The sequence below is a fragment of the Schistocerca piceifrons genome, chromosome 11 (genome assembly GCF_021461385.2).
Source record: "Schistocerca piceifrons isolate TAMUIC-IGC-003096 chromosome 11, iqSchPice1.1, whole genome shotgun sequence".
Lineage (NCBI taxonomy): Eukaryota > Metazoa > Arthropoda > Insecta > Orthoptera > Acrididae > Schistocerca > Schistocerca piceifrons.
The window spans coordinates 177,680,938-177,703,513 of NC_060148.1; the positions used below are offsets into that span (position 1 = coordinate 177,680,938).

The 22,576-nt window shown below is 44.2% G+C and overlaps 1 protein-coding gene across 2 annotated transcripts in view; it reads right to left on the reverse strand.

The window, feature by feature from the left end:
- Nucleotides 1-11,367: 11,367 nt before the first annotated feature.
- LOC124719930 (histone-lysine N-methyltransferase EHMT1-like) overlaps nucleotides 11,368-22,576 on the reverse strand; it is a 99,065-nt gene continuing 87,856 nt past the window's right edge. For both annotated transcript variants that reach the window (XM_047245125.1, XM_047245126.1), the window contains one exon: nucleotides 11,368-11,945. In XM_047245125.1, coding sequence (XP_047101081.1) covers nucleotides 11,441-11,945 — 505 coding nt within the window. In that variant the 3' untranslated portion in view covers nucleotides 11,368-11,440. The remainder of the gene's footprint in view (nucleotides 11,946-22,576) is intronic.

Genomic DNA, 22,576 nt, shown 5'->3' on the forward strand with positions numbered 1-22,576 from the left:
TAGTATACGCTTTTGTAAAAGAAAATGGGAACTGAAGCTTTGATTTGCACCTATAATTGACATCCCAAAACTGACCTGCTCCCAAGGTTGACAATTTTGGCACCTCAAATATTTTTTATTTAAGTTTAGCTGCAAACATTTATAGTAGATGTAAATCTACTTAAGTACATTTAGATATTTCCTTTAAAAACTAAAATTTCTTACTAAATTGTTGATTATCTTTAAACAGGTCAGTAAAAGCAAGGAGTTTACAACTGAAAATTAATTGTTGCTAAAGGACATCAGAAACAAATGTATTAGACCTACTTTTCTTATACATTAGAGACTTTTTGAAAAGATATTTGATCATTTCGTCTGTCACTGACAGTGTAATTTCAATCGCCTTGCAACACCAGCGATCTACTTCTAAATTATGTTTGCAGGTGTTCTCATATCGAATTCTGGAATATTTACTTCGCCTTCTTTGGTGAGGGAATTTCGGAAAATGCATTTACTAACTCCACTTTAGTGGCACTGTCATCTGTCGTCAGTAACATTACCGTCGCTGTCGCGCAGTAAAGGTACTTACTGAGCCTTTCCGCTGGTTTACTTAACATGGGACCAGTATGTCTTTGGATTTTCCGCCACATTTCTAGAGCGAGTTTCGTGTGGAAACTATTAAATGCGTCTCGCATTGAAATCCGCACCAAATTTCGAGCCTCAGTAAAACTTCACCAACCTTGGAGATTTTGCGTTCGTCTAAATTATACGTGCCGTTTGCGGTTCTCCTGCAACAACTTTCTTTCGTGTTTCGTGTACCATGGCGGATCAGTTCCGCCTCTTATTAATTTATGTGGTATGAATATCTCGAGTGCCGTTGATACTATTTCTTTGAACTTAAGCCACATATGGTCTTAATTTACATAGTTTGGAAGGATTGGAGACTATCTCTTAGAAAGACGTCAACCGAATTTTTGGTTGCTTTTATAAATAGATATATTTCGCGTTTAGTTTTGGTGAATTTCTTTGTTACGGAAGTGATCCTCGCTATGACTGCGTGTTCACTAAACCCTGTATCCATCGTGATGCTCAGGATAATTTGTGGCTAAGACGTCAAGTGTGTTTTCGTAACCATTTACAATTTGAATGGCCTCGTCAACTAATTGTTAAAAACAATTTTAAAAAAAGCATTTAGAACAATTACGGAAGTTGTTTTCTATTTATTTCTAACATTTTAAAATTGTAAGTCGACTTTAGATGACATGTCAATCATAGAAGTTCTTATCTCTATTTAGTGAAAGTGTTTTCAGTTATGTTTTGAACATTGTCCCGGTCCACTTTATTAACTAATGTTTTTAGAGAGGAAATAAATATGGAGTATGTCGTTCTTCTTTTCAAACATTCACAAACCCATTTATTCCTACCCTGTTGTCTTTTGGGTATGCTGTTGTAGTAATTAAAGTAGGCACAAATGCAGTGCTCAAAAATAAATGATTAGCGTGCCTTTGCATTCTCGTTTCACCGTTCCTTTCTTGTTGCTCCCATGCCGATGGACTGTTTCTATCGCAATCAGTAAGCGTTAAAAGAAACTACCGTACAGACAGAGGAATCTATATTTATACTTGGCAGAACTAATTACATACTAACATAAGCGTCGATATTGCTTTCGTTTCCCAAAAGTTATAAATATTTCGATTTCGGAAAAGAATCTCTGTATTTGGCCAAGACGTCGAAGAAGAAGGTCCCTTACGTACTGGTTGTATCGAGTAAGATGTGGAGACGGCGGTTTGAAAGCGGACAGGAGCAGTACGACGAAGGGCGACCCTTACCTGAGGGATCGCTACTCAAGCTACCTGGCGAAGGCAAGCTACCTGGCGAAGGGGCAAGTGTGGCAAATGTCCGGCATTCGCCTCAGTGGGGACTCACCCGGCAAGGTGGGCGCCACAGAGCGCATCTTTCCTCTTTTATATTCACCGTTGAAATACTAACATACAGCTCCGGCCGTCCCGATGACACTACTTGCGGTGAGAACTTATTAGTAATAATTTCACTATCTGTCTGTCCATCAGGAAATGCTAATTAGGACTTCCAGTTACCTTCAGTGCTCATTGATGGAAGGCACGGACCAATGCGTAGGCGCCGAACTCAGACTGTTAAGATAGCTTATGACTAGTCTACCCTAGGTTTCCAAAGGGCCAACACGCGACCTGGTGTGTGAAGTGCAGCTCCGGATAAAGACAGAGTTAATTGTTACAGCTGTCTCGGGAAACGTGTTTGTGCGGTATCAAGTTGATTCCAAGACCGCGTGAAGCATTTTTGAGACGTTAGGAGGGCTCGGGAAGTACTGAATAGTGGCTGGGAATTTTGTTACGAATATTAACGACAGACTGGCTGTAGAAATCGTCTTACTGATTTTGCCATTGGTGAAATATGACAAATTTAGCTGGGATCCTAGCATCTTACGGTTCTTGTTATGCTGAGCTTTAAAATGTACGTAGTCATCACACTATTGAGCAGTGTTTAAGGCACAAGCTCCCGAACGACGGAGAAGAAACTTATTGGGGCAACAGCTGTGAGGTGGGAGGTAATCAAACAGCACTAATAATAAGTTACGATAATTGTGCGGTGGACGCACTGGACTTGCATATCTAAATCACTCGTAGCATCACTGTGCGTTCCCGTGTACGTATTCTGGCAGACGACATATCGAACATTCATTCCCCTGTCTGCCGTCATAGAGTTAGACTTGGCATCCCTGTCTGTGGATGTGTGACTAGTAGTGGCAGACTACATTCTGAACAAGTGATTCTGTGGCCCTGCTGTGACAGTGTTACAGTTGGAAGCACTTTAACACTTTCCGCGGATGACACGGTCGTCTGTAAGGAAGCAGCGACGCCAGAAGGCGGTGCAGATTTGATGAATCACCTGCAGAGGATTAATGAACGCTGCAGGCTCTGGCAGTTGACGCTGAACGTAAATAAATGTAACATATTGTAAACATAGCAATAGAACTCCACTGCTCTAAAACTGCATACCTGTTGACAAATTTCTGGAAGCAGGAAGTTACGTATCATAAATCTGTGAGTAGTTATCCAGAGCGAACCTATGTGGAATGACCATCAAAACCAATTAGCAGCAAAAGCGGATGCCACACACATTCGTAGGGAGAACCTTAAGGAAACACAAACCATCCACGAGACATGTGGCTCACAAGGCGCTTGTGCGACCGATTCTTGAGTACTGTTCGTCAGTCTGGGACGCTCACCAGGTGGGACTGGAGGAAGAGACAGGGGAGGTCCAAAGAAGAGCGGCGCGTTTCGTCACGGGACCTTTTGGTGGGCGCGAGAGAGAGCGTCACAGAGACGGCCAACAAAATCGAGCGGCAGACGCTGCAGGAGAGGCGCTGTGCATCAGGGAGAGGTCTGCTGCTGACATTGCGAGAGAGCATTTTCCGCTAAGACTCGCACTACACACAACTTCTCCCCCCTCACACTTCTCGCGAAATGGCCACAGCGAGAAAATTCGAGAAGTTAAGAGCTGATACTTACTACAATCATTTTTCCAGTGATTGTTCTGTAATTTTGTAATCGTACAGTGAATGGTGTTCCTGTGTAGGTACTCGCACTACGTTACGCCTGTTCGTGTTGAGGGTGTTCTGCGACTCCCTGCACGAAAGCCTGCACCCCCTGCAGGTCCTCCAGTATTCCGCTGCAGTTTCCCACCGTCACGACTCCTCCGTGTGCAGCAGCGGAAGCATGACGGAACTTCTGACGTCATCTACTACGTCATACATATATAGCGAGAAGTAACGGTCCTGTAGTACTCCCTTGGGGGCACACCCTAAAAGCCCGTATTACACTTATGCCGCAGCCGTGAAGGCCGAGCGGTTCTAGGCGCTTCAGTCTGGCACCGCGTGATCGCTACGGTCGCAGGTTCGAATCCTGCCTGGGGCATGGATGTGTGTGCTGTCCTTAGGTTAGTTAGCTTTAAGTAGTTCTAAGTTCTAGGGTACTGATGACCTCAGAAGTTAAATCCCATAGTGCTCAGAGCCATTTGAGCCATTTTTGAACACTTATGCCCCTAAACCGTAGACCTATGCACCAGCGCCCCAAACGTGCATATCCGTAACTACAGGCTGGTTCACGTAGACCTGATACACAATCCACACGGGACATACCTGCCGCGCATGCGCAGTAGACAGTGGTAACGCGCGAAACGCAAACACAACTCTCTGATCTGTTGTGGTGTCGTTCGTTCTTCCGCGCAAAACACGAGGGGGACCGTGTCGCATATTGGAACGTCATCCGTTCTAATTATTCATGTCTCTCAACCTTCCTCTTTCATAAGAAACTGTTTATGATTATTTATTAAGTAGTTGATAATTTCTTATGTAGGTTACTACTGCTCTGAATTACAGACTCAACAGCTAGTTTTACATTTCGACACTTGGTTACACTGGTCTATCTATAGCAAAATTTACATTTTGTACATGGAGGACCCACTTTTTTTTGGAGCTATTGCCCTGACAGTGACGCAAATCTTCGAGTTAGGGCACAACAGACGACGAAAATGAAAAGCCAGACGTTGTTGAGTTCGACCCAGGCTGAAAAGCAGGAACCAGGGCAGACGATTGTATTGCTAATGAAAGAAGTGAGGGCCAAAGATCCTAAACAATTTTGGAACTTCCTGAGGATGGACGTGGCCTGTTTCGAGACGCTGCTGTCTATGATAGAAAATGGAATTAACAAGTGTGACACAGTCATGACGAAGGCTATCTCACATTCTTGAAACTAAGAATAAAATCATATGTTTATATATTTGGTGATTATACCAGCCTACATCACCAATAAAATACCGGTAAATGCTCTGTTACGATGCAGGCTGGATGTAATACTACGCTTCCTGGTTAATGCTTGACTGCCAAAAACTTTGAAATAAAATCCAGAAAACTGAAACTAATAATATATTTTCGCCTTCACTAAATATGTGAATGTATTTTAATTCGCTTGATAGCTCCCAGCCACAGAAATACGTGTATTGTGTTCATTTTACGTGGGAGCTGTAAATGAAGAGGAAGCAGCCAATCACTGATCGCAAACACGGGTCACGTGGACACTAACCCCCCCCCTTTTCTCTAGATCTCAGATAACTCTGCGCATGCGCGAATGCGGCAGCCAGGGCGCACGATACAGCTAACGCCCGGAGCAGTCCGAGCAGCGGGGGGCGGGGGAAGGTACTGCTCGCAGGCGAGTCAACTGCGCATGCGCATCAGCCCGAAGGCGACTGCATAGATGGACCTGACGTAAGCAGCTGTGACGTGACGACCACAGGAATGAGTTTACTGTTACGAAGTATCACATCGTCTTCGCCCTAAGGCCTTTGACATATTTTTAGCTGTGCTTTCTTGTTGTAAATGGCGCATTTCCTTTGCAACTGCAGATTTATTTTTTTCCCTCCCGTTTATGTTTCATTGCTGCAGTATTATTCTCCAGTAGCGGGATATAGTAGCATTCTTTGCCACAGAATCAGTTCCTGCCAGCCAAAATTACAAAAAATTATCTGAAAACTAAAACAATGAAAAAGTTCCCGGGTTCTTCCCAGATTTCCGGTTTTCCTGGGTCGTATACACCCTGTAATTTTTCAACACCCGATCTTTGTACAAATATTTACTCCTTACTTTTCTTCCGAACGTTTTTTTACACGCAAGACCCCCATTTGGTACCAAATCTCCGTACATGTTTCTGAATGTAGCCACGACTCCGAAGAAAGCAATAAACACACCGTAACTTCCCACCCGAGACTGCTACACTTTACTATTTCCTGTACGATGTTAATGAGCCGACGCACCACAATCCCTCCTGCTTGTCCTTCGTACGTCTCTCGCTGATATGGCCACTTGGGCAGTTCTTGCAGCAGAACGGATAGCTATTTAGATGCAAGCAGGCGATCTGTGTGTCTAATTTGGTGGTGAGAGTAGTTAACACATTTGCAATAAATTCCAAGACGCCATCACAGTACGTTTATTGAAGAATGCAGTAAAACAGTCAGCATTTAAATAGGCGAAACGGTTCACCACATGAAGTTACAAAAATCGGGACGTGTGTGTGTGTGTCGGAGGAGATTAAAGTCTGACATGTGCCGAGATGAAATCTTTTTCAGAGCCCAAAGGCGACACTGCAGTTGTGAAAATAACTTTTACAGTAAACGGCGAATATAAACATATATTATTGAAAACGGGTTCCCTTTTATGCTGAAACACTAATTTTTCCTATTACCCAAACATGTTTCGGCACCTCTGTGCCATCCAGAGTGAGATCTGGTTACTGTAAGCTGTAGAAAGTGAACGTATTTTATGTTTTCATTGATTTAACAAACTGTGGCGTAAAGAAAGTTTTTGTTCGTTTTTCTCCTTACCGAAATTTTCACATTACAAAGTTTTGCAGGACTATCTGTAAGGTGTCCTGCAATGATTGCTTGTCATCTGCAAACCAAACGCTGGAAATGTGAAATTTATCAGCAAGCTAACACATCTCTTGATTATTAAACGACATGATTTTGGCGTATCAAAATATTTTGCTTACATATTTGTTATTAGTCAGGTTTTGTTGCGACATTCTTCTTTTGCATTCCGAGGGCAACACACACACACACACACACACACACACACACACACACATACATTGTTGTGTTTGCTAACGCCGTTGGCGACCTTTTGTTGTCGAGAGTATTTGGCGACGGATTTGAATTTTGTTTTCTCTCTCTCTCTCTCTCTCTCTCTCTGTGTGTGTGTGTGTGTGTGTGTGTGTGTGTTTGTTCCTTTTATCTCTACTAATTTGCTGGTTTAATTTCTCGATCATATGAGACTTGCCACTATTTTTCTCTCCTATATGTTTTATTGTGTGTAGCTGCTTTGTGTAATGGTGTTTGCTTACAGATGTTGTGTTCAATCTGTGGAGTCCGAATATAAAGCTCATGCGTTACCGGGTGATTCGGCAGTTTGTGAACGGCGATGCTTCGTGGCTGTCAGTTTCCCGAATATTCTGAAGCCATGGGTGTTGTTCCTTTTTTCTACTGCGATATTCAGAAAATTTAGTGTGTTTTGTGTTTCCGATCATAACCTGGTGTGAATGTGTGGGTGTGTTGTTTGTTTCATCGTGTAGCGGTTACACACGTGACCGCCTGCTGCGCCACAGGTGGGCCCTGGCGGCCGATGCTGACTGAGGGGAAGTTCCAGGCAGTGTTGCCACCTCTAAAAAACCCGAGTTGCTACATTCAATATCAAAAGTCGCTAAAACTGATTTTACTACGGGTGTACTGAAAAATTCGTGCTGTGAATGGTGCAATAAGCCAGTGGTGGTGGTGGTGGTGGTTGTGGTGGAGGGGGGGTAATAAAATATTAATAAAAATTGTCTCATACATAATTGCTATATTGTCTTAATTAAATGAGCATCGCTTGCAACAACATACATATAAAATACGCTAACGTTTAATTAAACATGTCATCATAGTTGACACAACACATAAATTGTTGTTTCAATCACAGCAGTCAAATATATTAGAAATATACAATTATATTTGTAACAAAAGAAAGCAAGAACTCAAATTAGGTTACAACAGTCATTGCTAGCTGTGAAATCAAAGAAAAACTATTCTCCCCTGCGGCATTTTTATACTGCAAGACCTCATTCCAAAATAGAATAGTGTTAGTAGTGTTATTCCACCCAGCGAAGTTCATATTATGCCATTCTTGCAGCATACCATCTATGAAATCGCCACTAAAACCCAAGTCTTTGTCTACATCCGCTTCTGCATTATTTTTATTCACTTTTAGTGTTTCTTCAACATTCGGCATTGACATTTTTTTCAGGATCGTAACGTTACTTGGCAGTCTTTGTTGAATTTCTTTTACGAGTTTCAGACTAAACTGAATGCATCAAATAAACTTTATTTTTTTCAGACAAACTTGACTGAGACAATTTCTGTTCAAACATAAAGCCAAGGTTCAGATTTACGTACATACATTCGCTTGGAACTGGTGTTGTCAACAAATCAACAGTTGGAAAAACTATGTTTTGTCCGAGTGACTGCATGAGAAATACAAGTGTATCTAGTAATTTAGTGGGGTTTATTGTCTTCTCCTTCAAAAGCTTTTATTGCTGTTTGTACGTCTTTTAAAGCATGTTTAAAGTAAAACATGTAAAGATGATTTAATCGTCACTATACATCTTGTACAAAAGATCGGCAGTGTAACAATTGTCTTGAACCATGGCAAGTGAAAAATGTAGCTTTAGTTCTTCCCACTGCTCCAGAATTCTTCATATTTTTGGTTCAATTGAAAGCCAACATATTGCACAGACCTTCAAAAAATTTAGTTGCTGTTTTCTACAATTTACTGTCTCATAAACCTTTTTATATTCCTCTTGTCTTTTTGTGATATGGAGAAACAATTGCAGGTTTCCCGTACAAGTAACTCAATGTTTCTAGGTATAGTATTCACTGAGGCGTGCGAAACTGCAAGCTGCAGAGAGTGACAAATGCAACGGATCAATACCAACTGCTTCAAACCATATTCTCTCTTAAGTTGTTCGAAAAGTCCATTGTTCATTCCAACGATTGCAGAAGTATTGTCTGTGCCAATTCCTACCATATTAGCGACTGGAAGTTTGAGATCTTTCAAAGAATTCACAAGAACAGCAGCCAGATTTCTAACATCTGCAGTTTCTACTACGGCGAGTTTGAGAAATGTTGCTCTAACGGTTTGGTTGTTTACACTACAGTACTGTATAATGATACCTAGCGTTTTAGATATTGATACATCTGTGAATTCATCTATTAGTACACTGTACTTTTGGTTACCTATATCTTCAACCAATGATTGTGTAAAATATGGAGCCAAAACTTGTTATAGTGTTAGTGCACTTTGTACGATGTAATTGCATGCTTTTAGCGCCCTCATCACCGGAAAACACCTTCTTGCACAGTATTACTAAATGATCTACAGCTAAAATAGAACAATGTTCAGCAATAAATAAAGAGTCCCTTCCGCTCTGCTTGCTTTTATAACTGTAGTTTTCGGAACAATTTTCACAGGTAAGGTGGTTTGTGTTTTTTTTTTTTAAATCAATTTTTTGTTTATGCTTTCTAATATCACACAATTTAGCATAAAACTCTGTTGCACATACTTCACATCTTGCCTTGGATAAGTCTCCAATGACTGGTTTCAGCTACTCATTGAATTCAGGTTCTGCTTCCCACGCATCCCGATATTTATGAGAGTACTGCTTCTTCTTCTGCAGTAAATACATTATGTAAACCACCACAACATAAGTTTCACCAATTTAGAATCACTGAAAATACATTAAAACTCAGGCGAACTAGAGGTCATGAAACAATCTACTCACTTGGTAACTCGATATCAGTCCTATTGTTCATTGTTTAAAACCCCCACCGAATTGTTCTCGCATTACCACTGTGCATGTGGTAATACTTTAACTGTGAGTTAACATTTCAAAAAATTAGAGGTTGCTGGACAGATATGTATTTTATTGTACTTAATATTACGTATGTTTTTTGTCAATTCGAAAAATAAAGATAGTTCAAAAGTTGAAGAATTATAGATCGATACGCTAGTGGGTAATGAATGATGAATTGTTCTATGGTCGAGGTTTTCTTACTCTGTAGGCAAGTCCCACATTCAGGTTTACTAAATTCTGAACAATGACACATGATCTGCTAAGAACTTAATTTAACTTAGTAAATCTAGAACAAAGTCAGTGTAGTAACCATTCTGTAGTTAAAATCTTAGTTTTGTTAATGAAAATACTGGCCCAAAATAATTTTGATTTGTACTTCAAAAGTTGTCAGTACTCCAAAAGTCGCCAGATAAGTCGCTAAATAATTTTTGTTGCTAAAAAGTTTTTTTGTCGCTAAGACGAAGACAAAAGTCGCCATTTCTAGCGACAAAGTCGCTAAATTGGCAACACTGGTTCCAGGTCCGTCTCAAACCCGAGTACTGGAGGCTGGCGGGCGCGAGTCTCTCTCGCGGCCCCACGGCTGGCTCGCGAGCCCTCACCCCAGCCACTCGCCGTCACGCCGCGTGGCGAATCCGCTGCCGGCGCATGCGCGGGGAACGCCTTCTCACTCGCCGCCGCTGCTGCTGTGTTCTGCACTGTTCCCTTAGCTGCAGTGTCACATTGAAACGTAAATTCTGGAAAAATAAGTTGCTGTCGATAGGGAAAGGAACCTCACACGCTCAATCCGGCCAGTTCACTTTCGACATCAACATTTTATGAGTCTTTCACATTGGTTGGTACTTTATAAGAACCTTTTCTGTGCACACTGGACATGTATCTCTTCCATCTCTGTAACCACCAGCGATTCGCTTCAGTGTAGCACTGTTGTCACAGGAAACTTCTTTTGAAACTTAGTTGTCATAGTGCGTTTCGTTTTTGACATCCCCGCTGCTCGTTACGTCATTTTTATTAAACGTCATAGACTCAGGTGACGAAAGTTATGAAATAACGACATGCTCATATACAGATGGAGACAGTATGGCAAACTGTGTAATTTACATCGACAGTCAAATCTACATTTGAATTAACGTAACAGTAAGTTGCTCATTAGAATCTCACCAACAGTTGGAATCACTTCCTCGATTCGTGAGCCAAAGTAGAGAATTTTATTTATTTTACTTTTTGTGATAGTGTCACCTCTACGAATCTGCCTGATGTGTGACACGTTCCATGTGCAGTGTTGCCAAGTATGTGGTGTAACTCTTGCTACCAATCTGAGGTTGCAATTCAAGACGGCAAGTATTTGCGTAATGCAGATACGCAGGTACACGCGGCGTGAGATCGGAACTAAAGACACATTCTGGCTGAACGACTTGTGTGCCAGTAATTTGAGTATGGTGGAGTATATGCTGGTGTAACATAGCACCACACATGCTAGCAGCATATAGTTTCCAGTAATGGGGTCATGTAGTGGACTGGTTCGAACAACGAACGTTAATGCAGCTGCATGATGTGGTAGACAACCAACAATATTACGCCATTCGTGTCTTTAAAAAAGATTGAGTGGTGACGTTTTGAAATGCAGGTGGTCGTGATAGATGTCAGCTGTGTTCTTGTAAGTTGCTTGCATATGTTGTACCCCGTGAGGAAGACAATCTTGAGAGAGACGAGTGGTGCTTAGTAATAGTGGAGTGTTTTTCAGTTGTTACTCAGCTTTTGCAAAAACTGATCGTGAAGTATTTTACAGACTGAATCCTCAAAAGAAAGGTTTTCTCGCATTAGTTTACAGGTATCTCTCATCGTTGCAGTTGTCATGGTGTTACCAGAATTGTCATACACAGCACAAAATGGCATGTACAAATAAATGATCAAAGGATTCATTTTTGTACTCTTTATTTGAAAGACCAACACATATGATGTAACTGATTGTGCTTCCCGAATGCCGTATGTCAGCGCTGTGTAAGCATATACACCAGCTCCCGCTTTCTGTTCTTCCTGGCGACGTCCAGGGGGGTCCTGCCACCCCCATCCCGGGCCCTCCTGTCGGCCCCCGCCTGCAGGAGCTCAGCCGCCGTCTCTGCATGGCCCTCCTCTGCCGCCCTGTGCAGCGGCGTCTGCCCCCACCGATCCCTGGCGTTGGGGTCAGCAGAGGTGCCGACCAGCAGCCGCACCACACCAGTGTGGCCCCACTGTGCAGCCAAGTGCAGGGGCGTCCTCTGCCCCAGGCTGGTCCTGGCGTCGACCTCCGCACCGGCGCCGACGAGGCAGCTGGCCGCCGCCACGTGACCCCCGCGTGCTGCCAGGTGCAGGGCGGTCCGGCTGCCTCCCCACCACACCTCCTCCTCCCTCGCCGCCACGTCCGCCCCCGCCGCCAGCAACTCGCGCAGCTGCTCCGCCGCCCCCTGCCTGGCAGCCTCTATCAGCCTCTTCCCTCTCTCCTGTTGAGAGAGGCTCCTGCACAAAACATTGACACTCTCTCACTCTACTACACAGACACACAGACACACACACACACACCAAATGAAAGAAACCGTCACAGACGCCAAACTGCGACCAGACCTGAATACACTTCTGCCCAGGCACGAGTTACAAATCTAGAAATCTTCCCTCTGTGATACAGATCAACGAGTGTATCGCGGACACATACATACCAGTATCTGATAATTGAAATCTGCAGCCACTTCCTGTTCATAATTGGTGCACTGCATCTCATTACCAGCTGTTTTAACTTTTTCTCCTAATTCATTACAAAGAGTCACCTCCTATGATCTCAGCATCCTGTCGTAACTGATCGTTGATCTTCAGAGAAACACACCTCTAATGCTAGACTGCCTTTGCAGCAATCCCTTCCAACACTCGGGAAGAAAACACAGGCAACTAATGACATCTCTAAGTACAGAAATACAACTTCCTCGTCTGTTAACAAAACGTAGGTCGCAACACGGACAATATTAGTGAAAGCAAGAGCGGTGAATATTAGATCCATTACTGGCTTTATGTATTACTCTACATCAGTGTTGTCTTCATCAAAATATTTTCCAATACATGTGAATACATTTATTCCAGTGTTTGTTCCGCTTCCTCAAACCATTCTTGAACTTTTGTTGTGATACCCTGTAGTTCTCTCAGCGATGTATTTTAAATCTCATCTCTCTATGAAAGAGACAGCCCTTTACCGTTGGTGTTAATTTTTAGGAACAAAATTTCACATCGGGTGATCGTGCAGCCAAGGACATCACCACAGTATGATTTTTAGCCAAACACTCACGAACACGCAACGAATTCTAAGCAGATGCGTTATCGCAGTGCAGAAATCATCAACTGTTCCGCCACAAATCTGGAAGTTTTTTTTCGGATTGCGTCATGCCGCTGGCGTTGAGCTTGTAGGTTTTACTACTTGCTGACCGTTTCACCTTGTGACAGGACTTTGTGCTGCACCGAACTGTTGACGTGGAAGAAACATTTACACCAGTCGTAAACACTTCCCGTACTGATAGTAGATTCGACAAAAGCAAAATCTAATGTCTCTAAAAGGTTGATGAATTTGACTCTGTTCGCATAGCCAAATGTAGTACAAACGCGATAAACCGCTTTTACATTAAAGAAATAATCACCGATTCTACTAACACACCAATAATCTTTCCAAGATGTGACAACAGACTAAATATCCCATTTTTCTGGTGTACAGAAACTTTTCACGCACGTTTACCATCACAACGACAAAAAAGTCGTGCGAATCTCAGTTATAAAAAACGCAAAATGGCGAGTTGCCCGTTACTTTTGAGCACTACTCGTGTCGCAAGAGTTGTCGCTTTTAAGCAGACCGCATCAAAGGAAAGGCTTAAATTCTCCAGTACAGCTGCACTATGTTTTGTTGAAAAATGGTATCGGACAGAATGCATCCGCCAATTCTGGATGAAGTTGTAGACGAACACGCATTCAGACGAACAGGAATTCGGTTCTATATTTCTAACAGATACGGGAACGCTGACATTAGATTCCTGTTCCCAAGTTAATGTAATTTACTCCACAATGTCGTGTTTTTCTGGGCAGGCCAGTCGTCTGCTGTGCTGCGGCAGTGTCGGCTCGCTGAGCTGGGAGTGAGCGGCGGCAGGCTGTGTGGCCAGACTGGGTCGCCGGGACAGCACTGTGGAGCGGAGAGGGCGCACGACTTGACGGACACACTGTACCGCGTCCAGGGCAGAGGGCGGCCAGGGCTGGCTGCGCCGTCTGCAGGCGGCCCTCACAAGCGACGCCCCCTACCGCCTGTCGGTACGTCAGCTACTGTCGACCACCAGACTGCGAACGTGGCACACAATTACGTCCGTCTGATCCACAGCCCATGGCACACGACACCGGAAATCCGCGCCGGCTTCCTCAGGTACGATACTACCGGCCTCTGATTGCGAATGTGTGGTGTGCCACGATAGGGAATTACGCCTACATTGTGGGACCTTACTTCGTCCACGGGGCGGAGCTTAAATGGAAGTACGTACGCACATGTCGTTACGGACATCCTGCCTATTCTCCCAGAGCAAGCACCACTGGATAACAGGCGGCGTGTGTGGTTGGAAGACGACCGCTGCCCAGACGCTTCCCCTGCCGTAGAGAAACCACCGAATGAAAAGTTTGCCGACCGCCAGACAGGGCGGAATGCCGCAGCACGACGGCCAGCCGGCTACCCTGGCTCCACTCCTCCAGATTTCTTCCTCTGGGCGGCAGTGAGAGACGCGGTCTGTCGTGAACTCCAACGATGTCAGGTGATGTGCGCCATCGAACCGCCATACCATGCAATTTCATCTCATCCAACGCACCTTCTTCTGTTCATCTACCTCTCAAACAGCAATTCCAAATGTGTCCCTGCAGTCGATGCTATACAATTCGAGCACATACTTAAGGGTAAAACTACATATCCATAGCAAAATTACTTACTTTGCAGATCACAAGTGATCAGTTACTTTGAACAAAATGTTTACTCTATTTAAAGTGTATTCCGTCTACGTACAATTGCGAGTAGTTTCTAATTTCGACCTGAGACCAGGTGTTTCACCATCAGGAAGCAACCGCGTGCCTTCAAGCAAAGACCAGGTCGAATGTTACACTGAGCCGACGAAAGCCGTGCGACAGCCGTGTCTGCAGACGCAGGCGGCTGCGGCGTGGCGCACGCGAGCTGCAGGGAGGGCCGAGCGTCGGCCGGGCTGCCCCCTGTACTCGGCTGGCTCGCCTGCAAGGCCTGCCGCCGTCTTCTCTGATGGCCGCACGGCCGCAATTGACAGACTTCGGCTGCGGAACGGTAGTTGGCGCTACACCAGGATTGTCGATACTTTTAAAAATATGGAGTGTCCAATACATCGATATCAATTAAAATGTCGATACCGTTTCTCGTGTGTATCGACAGACAAAATATCGCGACACTCCTGCCTATAAAAATATCGGCTGCACATTGTAAATAGACTGCTGGTTTTAGAGTTGTAGAAGTATCGACTTATTATTACATGTTCTGTACATCAACAAGCTAACAGGGTGTGAAACATCCTGGCAGATTAAAGCCGTGTGCCCGACCGAGACTCGAACTCGGGACCTTTGCACCTGGTAGAGCACTTGCCTGCGAAAGGCAAAGGTCCCGAGTTCGAGTCTCGGTCAGGCACACGGTTTTAATCTGCCAGGAAGTTTCATATCAGCGGACACTCCACTGCAGAGTGAAAATCTTATTCTGGTAACAGGGTGTGTACATCGACAAGGAAAAAAACTTCCCGAAATTTTCCCGGATTCCCCACTTAAAAATACACTTTCTTCTGGATCAAAATACACTTTTTCCGTGTTAAGCGACACTATACTCTTCCTCCCCACTGTAAAACTCATCACTTCTTTGATTGTTATACCGACGGGAAAAAAAAAGTTTTGCGAGACCTTTGATGTCATCCATATGTTCCTATTATGAAGGTATAAATTCAGATTCCCCCAAACACCGAACGTTACTTTCCGATGCATTGAAATCGAGATTGCGGTGAGCTTTTGTAAGCCAGCCATAGCTCAAGTCACCTGATCTCGCCAGCTGATGACAGCACACGACACGTGATGTACTCAGCCAACAGCAACATCACTCGTAAGTAGCGCCAAGACACAAATAATAAAAGCTCATGGTTTAAATTAATATACACATCGTTCACATACAATATTGGTCTCAAAGATTAATAAGCTGCAAGAGAAGCTAAGCCTGCACATGTAATGTTGATGATCTGTGCACGTGCTACACATTAAGACACATCACACTAAAGTGATGATAAAACTTTTAATAACGACCTAAATGTCTCATCTTCTGGGCTCGAAATTCCTCTAAATGGCCCGTCACTGAAGAGTTGATTTTTAAATGAGAGTCGAACGCTCTGTGATTTAATAAATTCATCGTACATTCTCGTACATAGTTCATCTTGCGTAAAAGCAAATTTACGCTGTACGTTTTTGAAACCACCATTCGCAGTATTTTCCCGCGACCTGTTAGAAATATGAGGTTCGTTTGAGCAGCTGACAGAGAGCGCCAGGTGGAAGGAGTCACCGCACTTGCGCAGCTACGAGATGACGCAGGAGGCCCTCATGTTCGTACATGTAAAACACTGAAAGATCTTACATTATGTCACGAAAGAAACAAGATATCACAGGATTACTTCAAGAGCATCGGGATTTCGTGCACCACACTAAAATGCACAATTTGCCTTAAAGCGCGCATTCCTAAGTCGAGATTCCGATGTTAATTTTCTTGCAGCACCAGTACTGCATTACATCATGTTTGGTTCTTTATTATGGTATAATGCCATAAGTGCACCAGAAACGCAGCGAACAGTTGAAACTAGGCAATAGTGTGAAATTAAACACTTTGTTTCAAATAAACTGACTGCCTCAGCGGGAAAGATTAATAAAAGCCACTTCTCTTTAGCGAAAAATAACTTCATTCTTCTGCAAGGCGATTAATGGTTGACTGTCAAAGATGGAAATAAAATCTGAAACTGACAACATATTTTAGCCTTCCTTAATTATGCAAATGTATTTTAATTCATTTGACAGTTCCTGGTCACAAAAATCCGTTTTGCTTTAATTTAACGTGAGAGCAATAAACGAGGAGGAAACAGTAAAATCGCTGAACGTATACACAGGCCACGTGGAGGCGACCCAACCGCCCACCACAGCTCGGGCTGCTCTCTGCACCAGCCCCGGATCCACCGCATTTCCCAAGGGCGGCGACGTCAGATGGCGGCTCCCAGCCACACTTCTGTAACCACAACAGGGAGCAGGGACTGCTCACACGCCACTCAACTGCGCATGCGCGAGAGGCAGCCCGCAACTCCTCAAAGGAATCCAATTCAAACAGTCGTCACGTCACGCTCATCGGAAGCAATTTGTTGTTATCGAGCACTGCATAGTCTTCCTAAGGCCTTTGACATACTTTGCTGTTGCCAGACGCTTGTATGAGCACTGTGTTTTGTTGTATGTGGCGCATTTCCTTCATCTACATCTACATCTACATTTATACTCCGCAAGCCACCCAACGGTGTGTGGCGGAGGGAATTTTACGTGCCACTGTTATTACCTCCCTTTCCTGTTCCAGTCGCGTATGGTTCGCGGGAAGAACGACTGTCTGAAAGCCTCCGTGCGCGCTCTAATCTCTCTAATTTTACATTCGTGATCTCCTCGGGAGGTATAAGTAGGGGGAAGCAATATATTCGATACCTCATCCAGAAACGCACTCTCTCGAAACCTGGCGAGCAAGTTACACCGCGATGCAGAGCGCCTCTCTTGCAGAGTCTGCCACTTGAGTTTGTTAAACATCTCCGTAACGCTATCACAGTTACCAAATAACCTTGTGACGAAATGCGCCGCTCTTCTTTGGATCTTCTGTATCTCCTCCGTCAACCCGATCTGGTACGGATCCCACACTGATGAGCAATACTCAAGTATAGGTCGAAGGAGTGTTTTGTAAGCCACCTCCTTTGTTGATGGAGTACATTTTCTAAGCACTCTCCCAATGAATCTCAACCTGGTACCCGCCTTACCAACAATTAATTTTATATGATCATTCCACTTCAAATCGTTCCACACGCATACTCCCAGATATTTTACAGAAGTAACTGCTACCAGTGTTTGTTCCGCTATCATATAATCATGCAATAAAGGATCCTTCTTTCTATGTATTCGCAATACATTACATTTGTCTATGTTAAGGGACAGTTGCCACTCCCTGCACCAAGTGCCTATCCGCTGCAGATCTTCCTGCATTTCGCTACAATTTTCTAATGCTGCAACTTCTGTGTATACTACAGCATCATCCGCGAAAAGACGCGTGGAACTTCCGACACTATCTACTAGGTCATTTATATATATTGTGAAAAGCAATGGTCCCATAACACTCCCCTGTGGCACGCCAGAGGTTACTTTAACGTCTGTAGACGTCTCTCCATTGATAACAACATGCTGTGTTCTGTTTGCTAAAAACTCTTCAATCCAGCCACACAGCTGGTCTGATATTCCGTAGGCTCTTACTTTGTTCATCAGGCGACAGTGCGGAACTGTATCGAACGCCTTCCGGAAGTCAAGAAAAATAGCATCTACCTGGGAGCCTGTATCTAATATTTTCTGGGTCTCATGAACAAATAAAGCGAGTTGGGTCTCACACGATCGCTGTTTCCGGAATCCATGTTGATTCCTACATAGTAAATAATTACTATTAAAAACAGTCTTGATCACAATTTATTTTATAAGGTGACCGGTTTCGACCACTGCTGTGGTCATCTTCAGACCATTGAGTGGAAACCCCTTTCTGTTGGAGAATCACAACAGAAAGGGGTTTCCACTCAATGGTCTGAAGATGACCACAGCAGTGGTCGAAACCGGTCACCTTATAAAATAAATTGTGATCAAGACTTTTTAATAGTAATTATTTACAATTTTATTGATCACTGCTGTTCCCATAATGCATTCAAAAGTCCTACATAGTAGATTCTGGGTTTCCAAAAACGACATAATACTCGAGCAAAAAACATGTTCTAAAATTCTACAACAGATCGACGTCAGAGATATAGGTCTATAGTTTTGCGCATCTGCTCGACGACCCTTCTTGAAGACTGGGGCTACCTGTGCTCTTTTCCAATGATTTGGAACCTTCCATTCCTCTAGAGACTTGTGGTACACGGCTGTTAGAAGGGGGGCAAGTTCTTTCGCGTACTATGTGTAGAATCGAATTGGTATCCCGTCAGGTCCAATGGACTTTCCTCTGTTGAGTGATTCCAGTTGCTTTTCTATTCCTTGGACACTTATTTCGATGTCAGCTTGCCTTCGCATCTAAAGTTTTATTTTCGTTTCTTTTCTGTTGTTCATGTTTTGTTGCTGCAGTATTATTCTGCAGTGGTAGGGTACAGTAATATCCTTTGTTATAGTATTGGTTCTCACCAATCGAAGTCACAAAAATTTAACTCAAAACTAAAACAGTGAAAAGTTGCCGCAATTCTAAACAATTCCCGGGTTTTTCTCGGATCTCCCTATGTTCCCGGGTCGTATACACCCTGAGCTAGCAGCCTGCCTATCCAATTTACAGCAAAAATTTAAAGTAAAACGTTGGACGTTAACGCATACCGATAAACACTTTGCTAAAAACGGTACCTGCACGCAGGTGGCACAATGAAAGGCATGTGATGGGTCCATCGCCGTGTTTCATCACACAGCGGGTTTGTCTGGAACACTTCATGCCCGATTCCCCACTTTTCCATTTCTATAAAGGCCAGGGACCTACCAGCTGCAGCGTCGAAATTCTGCAGCGAAGTTAAAGCCTGCATTTTCCGTTGGCGGTACTGCCCGCCGATTACGTCAGCATTTTCCCTCACACCTCTGCGCCCACGGCTTGTCATTTAGTTTTTTGTTCTTCATTTTCAGCAACTGTTTTTCAAGAATTTCGATGTGCAAAAATAGCAGACGCGTTGAAAATTATTTTATAATGAAATTGGTGTTTTGTTTCTTCACATCGTAAATCTTGTCATTCCATTCAACCCCCCCCCCTCCCACGCCACGGTGCAATCGGTGTTTTTTTTTCTTCTCTCCCACAAATGCTTGATTCACACACTCAAAGAGAAAGTTTGGACGTGATTAAAGCTCAGAAAGTAGTAATATTATGATATACCGACAGAAAATGATGGCCGATATACATCAATATTTTTTGGAGAAGATATTGATGTGTCCACATTTCATCACCATCCTTAAGCTGGAGGCATGGGACATTCCATTTTGCAAATCGTTATGGATTCCAATATTATGACATCCACAGTGATGTGAGTACGACAAAAATACCAAATTTCAGGTATTCTCTGTCAGCACAGAGAACACAGTGGCTGACTGCCTTCACTTTACGACCGAGTGCAGAGGCATTTGCGAAGAGTCGTCAGTGCTAACAGACAAGCAACACTGAGTGAAATAACCGCAGAAATCTACGTGGAACATTTCGACGAACGTATGTGTTGGGGCTGTGTCGCGAAATTTGGCGCTAATGCGTTCGGCAGCAGATTTCTGATGCAAGTGCCTTTGCGAACAGCGGGGCATCGCCTGCATCGCCTCACTGGGGTCCGTGGCCGTATCAGGTGGAGAGTAGGCGACTGGAGAACTGTGGGCCGGTCAGCTGAGTCCAGAGTTCAGGTGGTGAGGGCTGGCGGTGGGGTTCGACTGCGACGCAGACCCCATGAAGCCCCGGAGGCAAGATGTCGATGAGGCACTGTGCAGGCCGTTGGTGGCTCGGCAGTGGCGAGGGCTGCATTTGTACGGAATGGACTGGGTCCTCTTGTCGAGCTGAACCCAACACTGACTGGGAATCAGTTAAGGTCGGCCACTTTGGGGGCACGTGGAGTGACTCAAGGACCTCGAGTTCCCGAACAAAGACGGAAAGTTTGTGGGTGGCAATGCACCCTATCACCGGGCGACAAGTATTTGCAACTGGTTTGAGTAACAATCTGGACAACTCGACCGAATGATTTAGCCACCCAACTCACCTGATATGAATCTCATTGACTATTTATGGACATAATTGAGAGATCTGTTAGTGCACAAAATCCTGCACCAGCTACACTTTCGCAGTTATGGAGCGCTGCAGAGGCAGCACGGCTCAGTATCTGTGCAGGCGACCTATGATGACTTGCTGGGTCCGCGCCATGTCCAGTTGCTATGCTACGTCGAGCAAAGGTATGCCCGTACCAGGAGGTATCCCACGACGTTTGTCACGCCAGTGTGTTGGCAGTGACGATACTGCCGCGCCTGTGCTTTTAAGACTAGTGACGCAACGTTCCTTCTGACACGCGTGCACGTCCGAGGAAGAAGGCACTGTAGTAGCCGCAGTCGTCGTGAAGAGCTTGAAATGTACTCACAGACGAGAATACGGACAACCGTCAGCTGTGTGAGGAACGGAAAGCAATGAAGATTTGTGTCGGACAAGGACTCGGCCCCGGATTTCTCTCTTTGCACGAGCGCTCGCCTTAACCACTTCAGCTATCCGTGCATGACTCAAACTCCCAAACGTCATTTTTACTCCATCACAGTCTGTACTCATGTACACACATGTGGCGTGCATACTGTAAGACCTTCGGTACACACACCATCAGATTATTTGACTTGTCGCTCTAACGAAGTAGGCGAGTGGCAGCAATATGTCTCGTGGTCTTATCGTGGCATGTTTATCTTCTGCCTTTAGGTCAGACGATAGAAATGCCACTGCTTAGAGTAGCAGATTGACGGTGACCAACTTTAAACAGAGCTTGATTAATTTTCACACACATTTATTAAAATAATAGAAATCATAGACATTACGTAACTTGATTCTGGATGCTGTTTACAATTGACAATCTGAAGTTCCTTTGGTCTTGGTACGTTAATCTTATTTTCACATATCTCTGATACTTGACAAAGTGTCTATTCATTTATCTTCATGGCTATGTACAGGAATATGATAATCTTATTAGGCGCAGACTGAAACTTGACTATACATTAATGCAGACTGACTAATCGGAGGTCTGTATACTCGTTATAATACCTCGCGCATTCAGGTATCACTGCACGAGTGTGATCCGCGAGGAGAAAAGGTTCTACGTTAGCAGCAATCTCAATGGCTGCGTTACACATTAATACACAGATCGGCGGAAGCAGAATTTGGTCCATCTCTAAGGCAGCACCATCTCATAGTGCGGAGACTCACGAGCGCTGTGCCTGCGCTGTTGTGCTTAGCGAGGCGCGCTCTATTGGAAAGTTGTGTACTCACTGACTACGTGGAACTATGTACACAACAACACATCAATCACCGTGCACGGGAGGATACTCTGATTGAAAGTCATTGCCAGGTGCTGGAGGATGAAGACAATAATTCCTTGCCTATGTTGTTGACTATCTTCTTAACAGCTGTTGTTGTCACTGTGCCTCTCCCTTCGGACATGTGTTTGTGTGCAAAGGACCTCTACATCATTATTCTTAAGAGGTAGGGATACTGCAGCCACTAGAACGACAGAAATCGGCTCTCGGCATATATGGTGTCCAGGGAGCAGTCTGATCCGTGAAGGTGTCGGCGTCGGTTGCACCATCAGTTTCTGTGACTGGGGGAGGACACTAACTCCAGAGACTTACTGGAATGTGAACCAATAGCGGCCAGCAGCAGTGTACCACATTGGTTCAGAACTGTGGTGTCAGTTAATGGGGAATAAAATGTTTGCAGTTTTTCACTGGATTTGCTGACTTATTTCTCTGAAGCCCCAAATATTCTCAACTCCAAACCTGAACGCTTTGTCATTGTAACTTGCATGCAGCATCGGTAGGGGCAGGCAGTACACGGCCTGACGCCGCCGCACAGAGCTGCAACCACCAGCCTACAAAATGCAAGTGGCCGCTCACATCACATTAAACCCTGGCCACGTCCTCCCACTGGGACGATCCAGTTTCTGATGGAGCCCATAATTACTCTCATTAATTTTAGCCTCACCGTTTACAGTAGTATAAAATCCAGTAGCAGCTGTCAGTAGCTTTCACTGTTAGTGTGTACGCTGGGCTTCACTCCTATGGGGTGAGGGTTG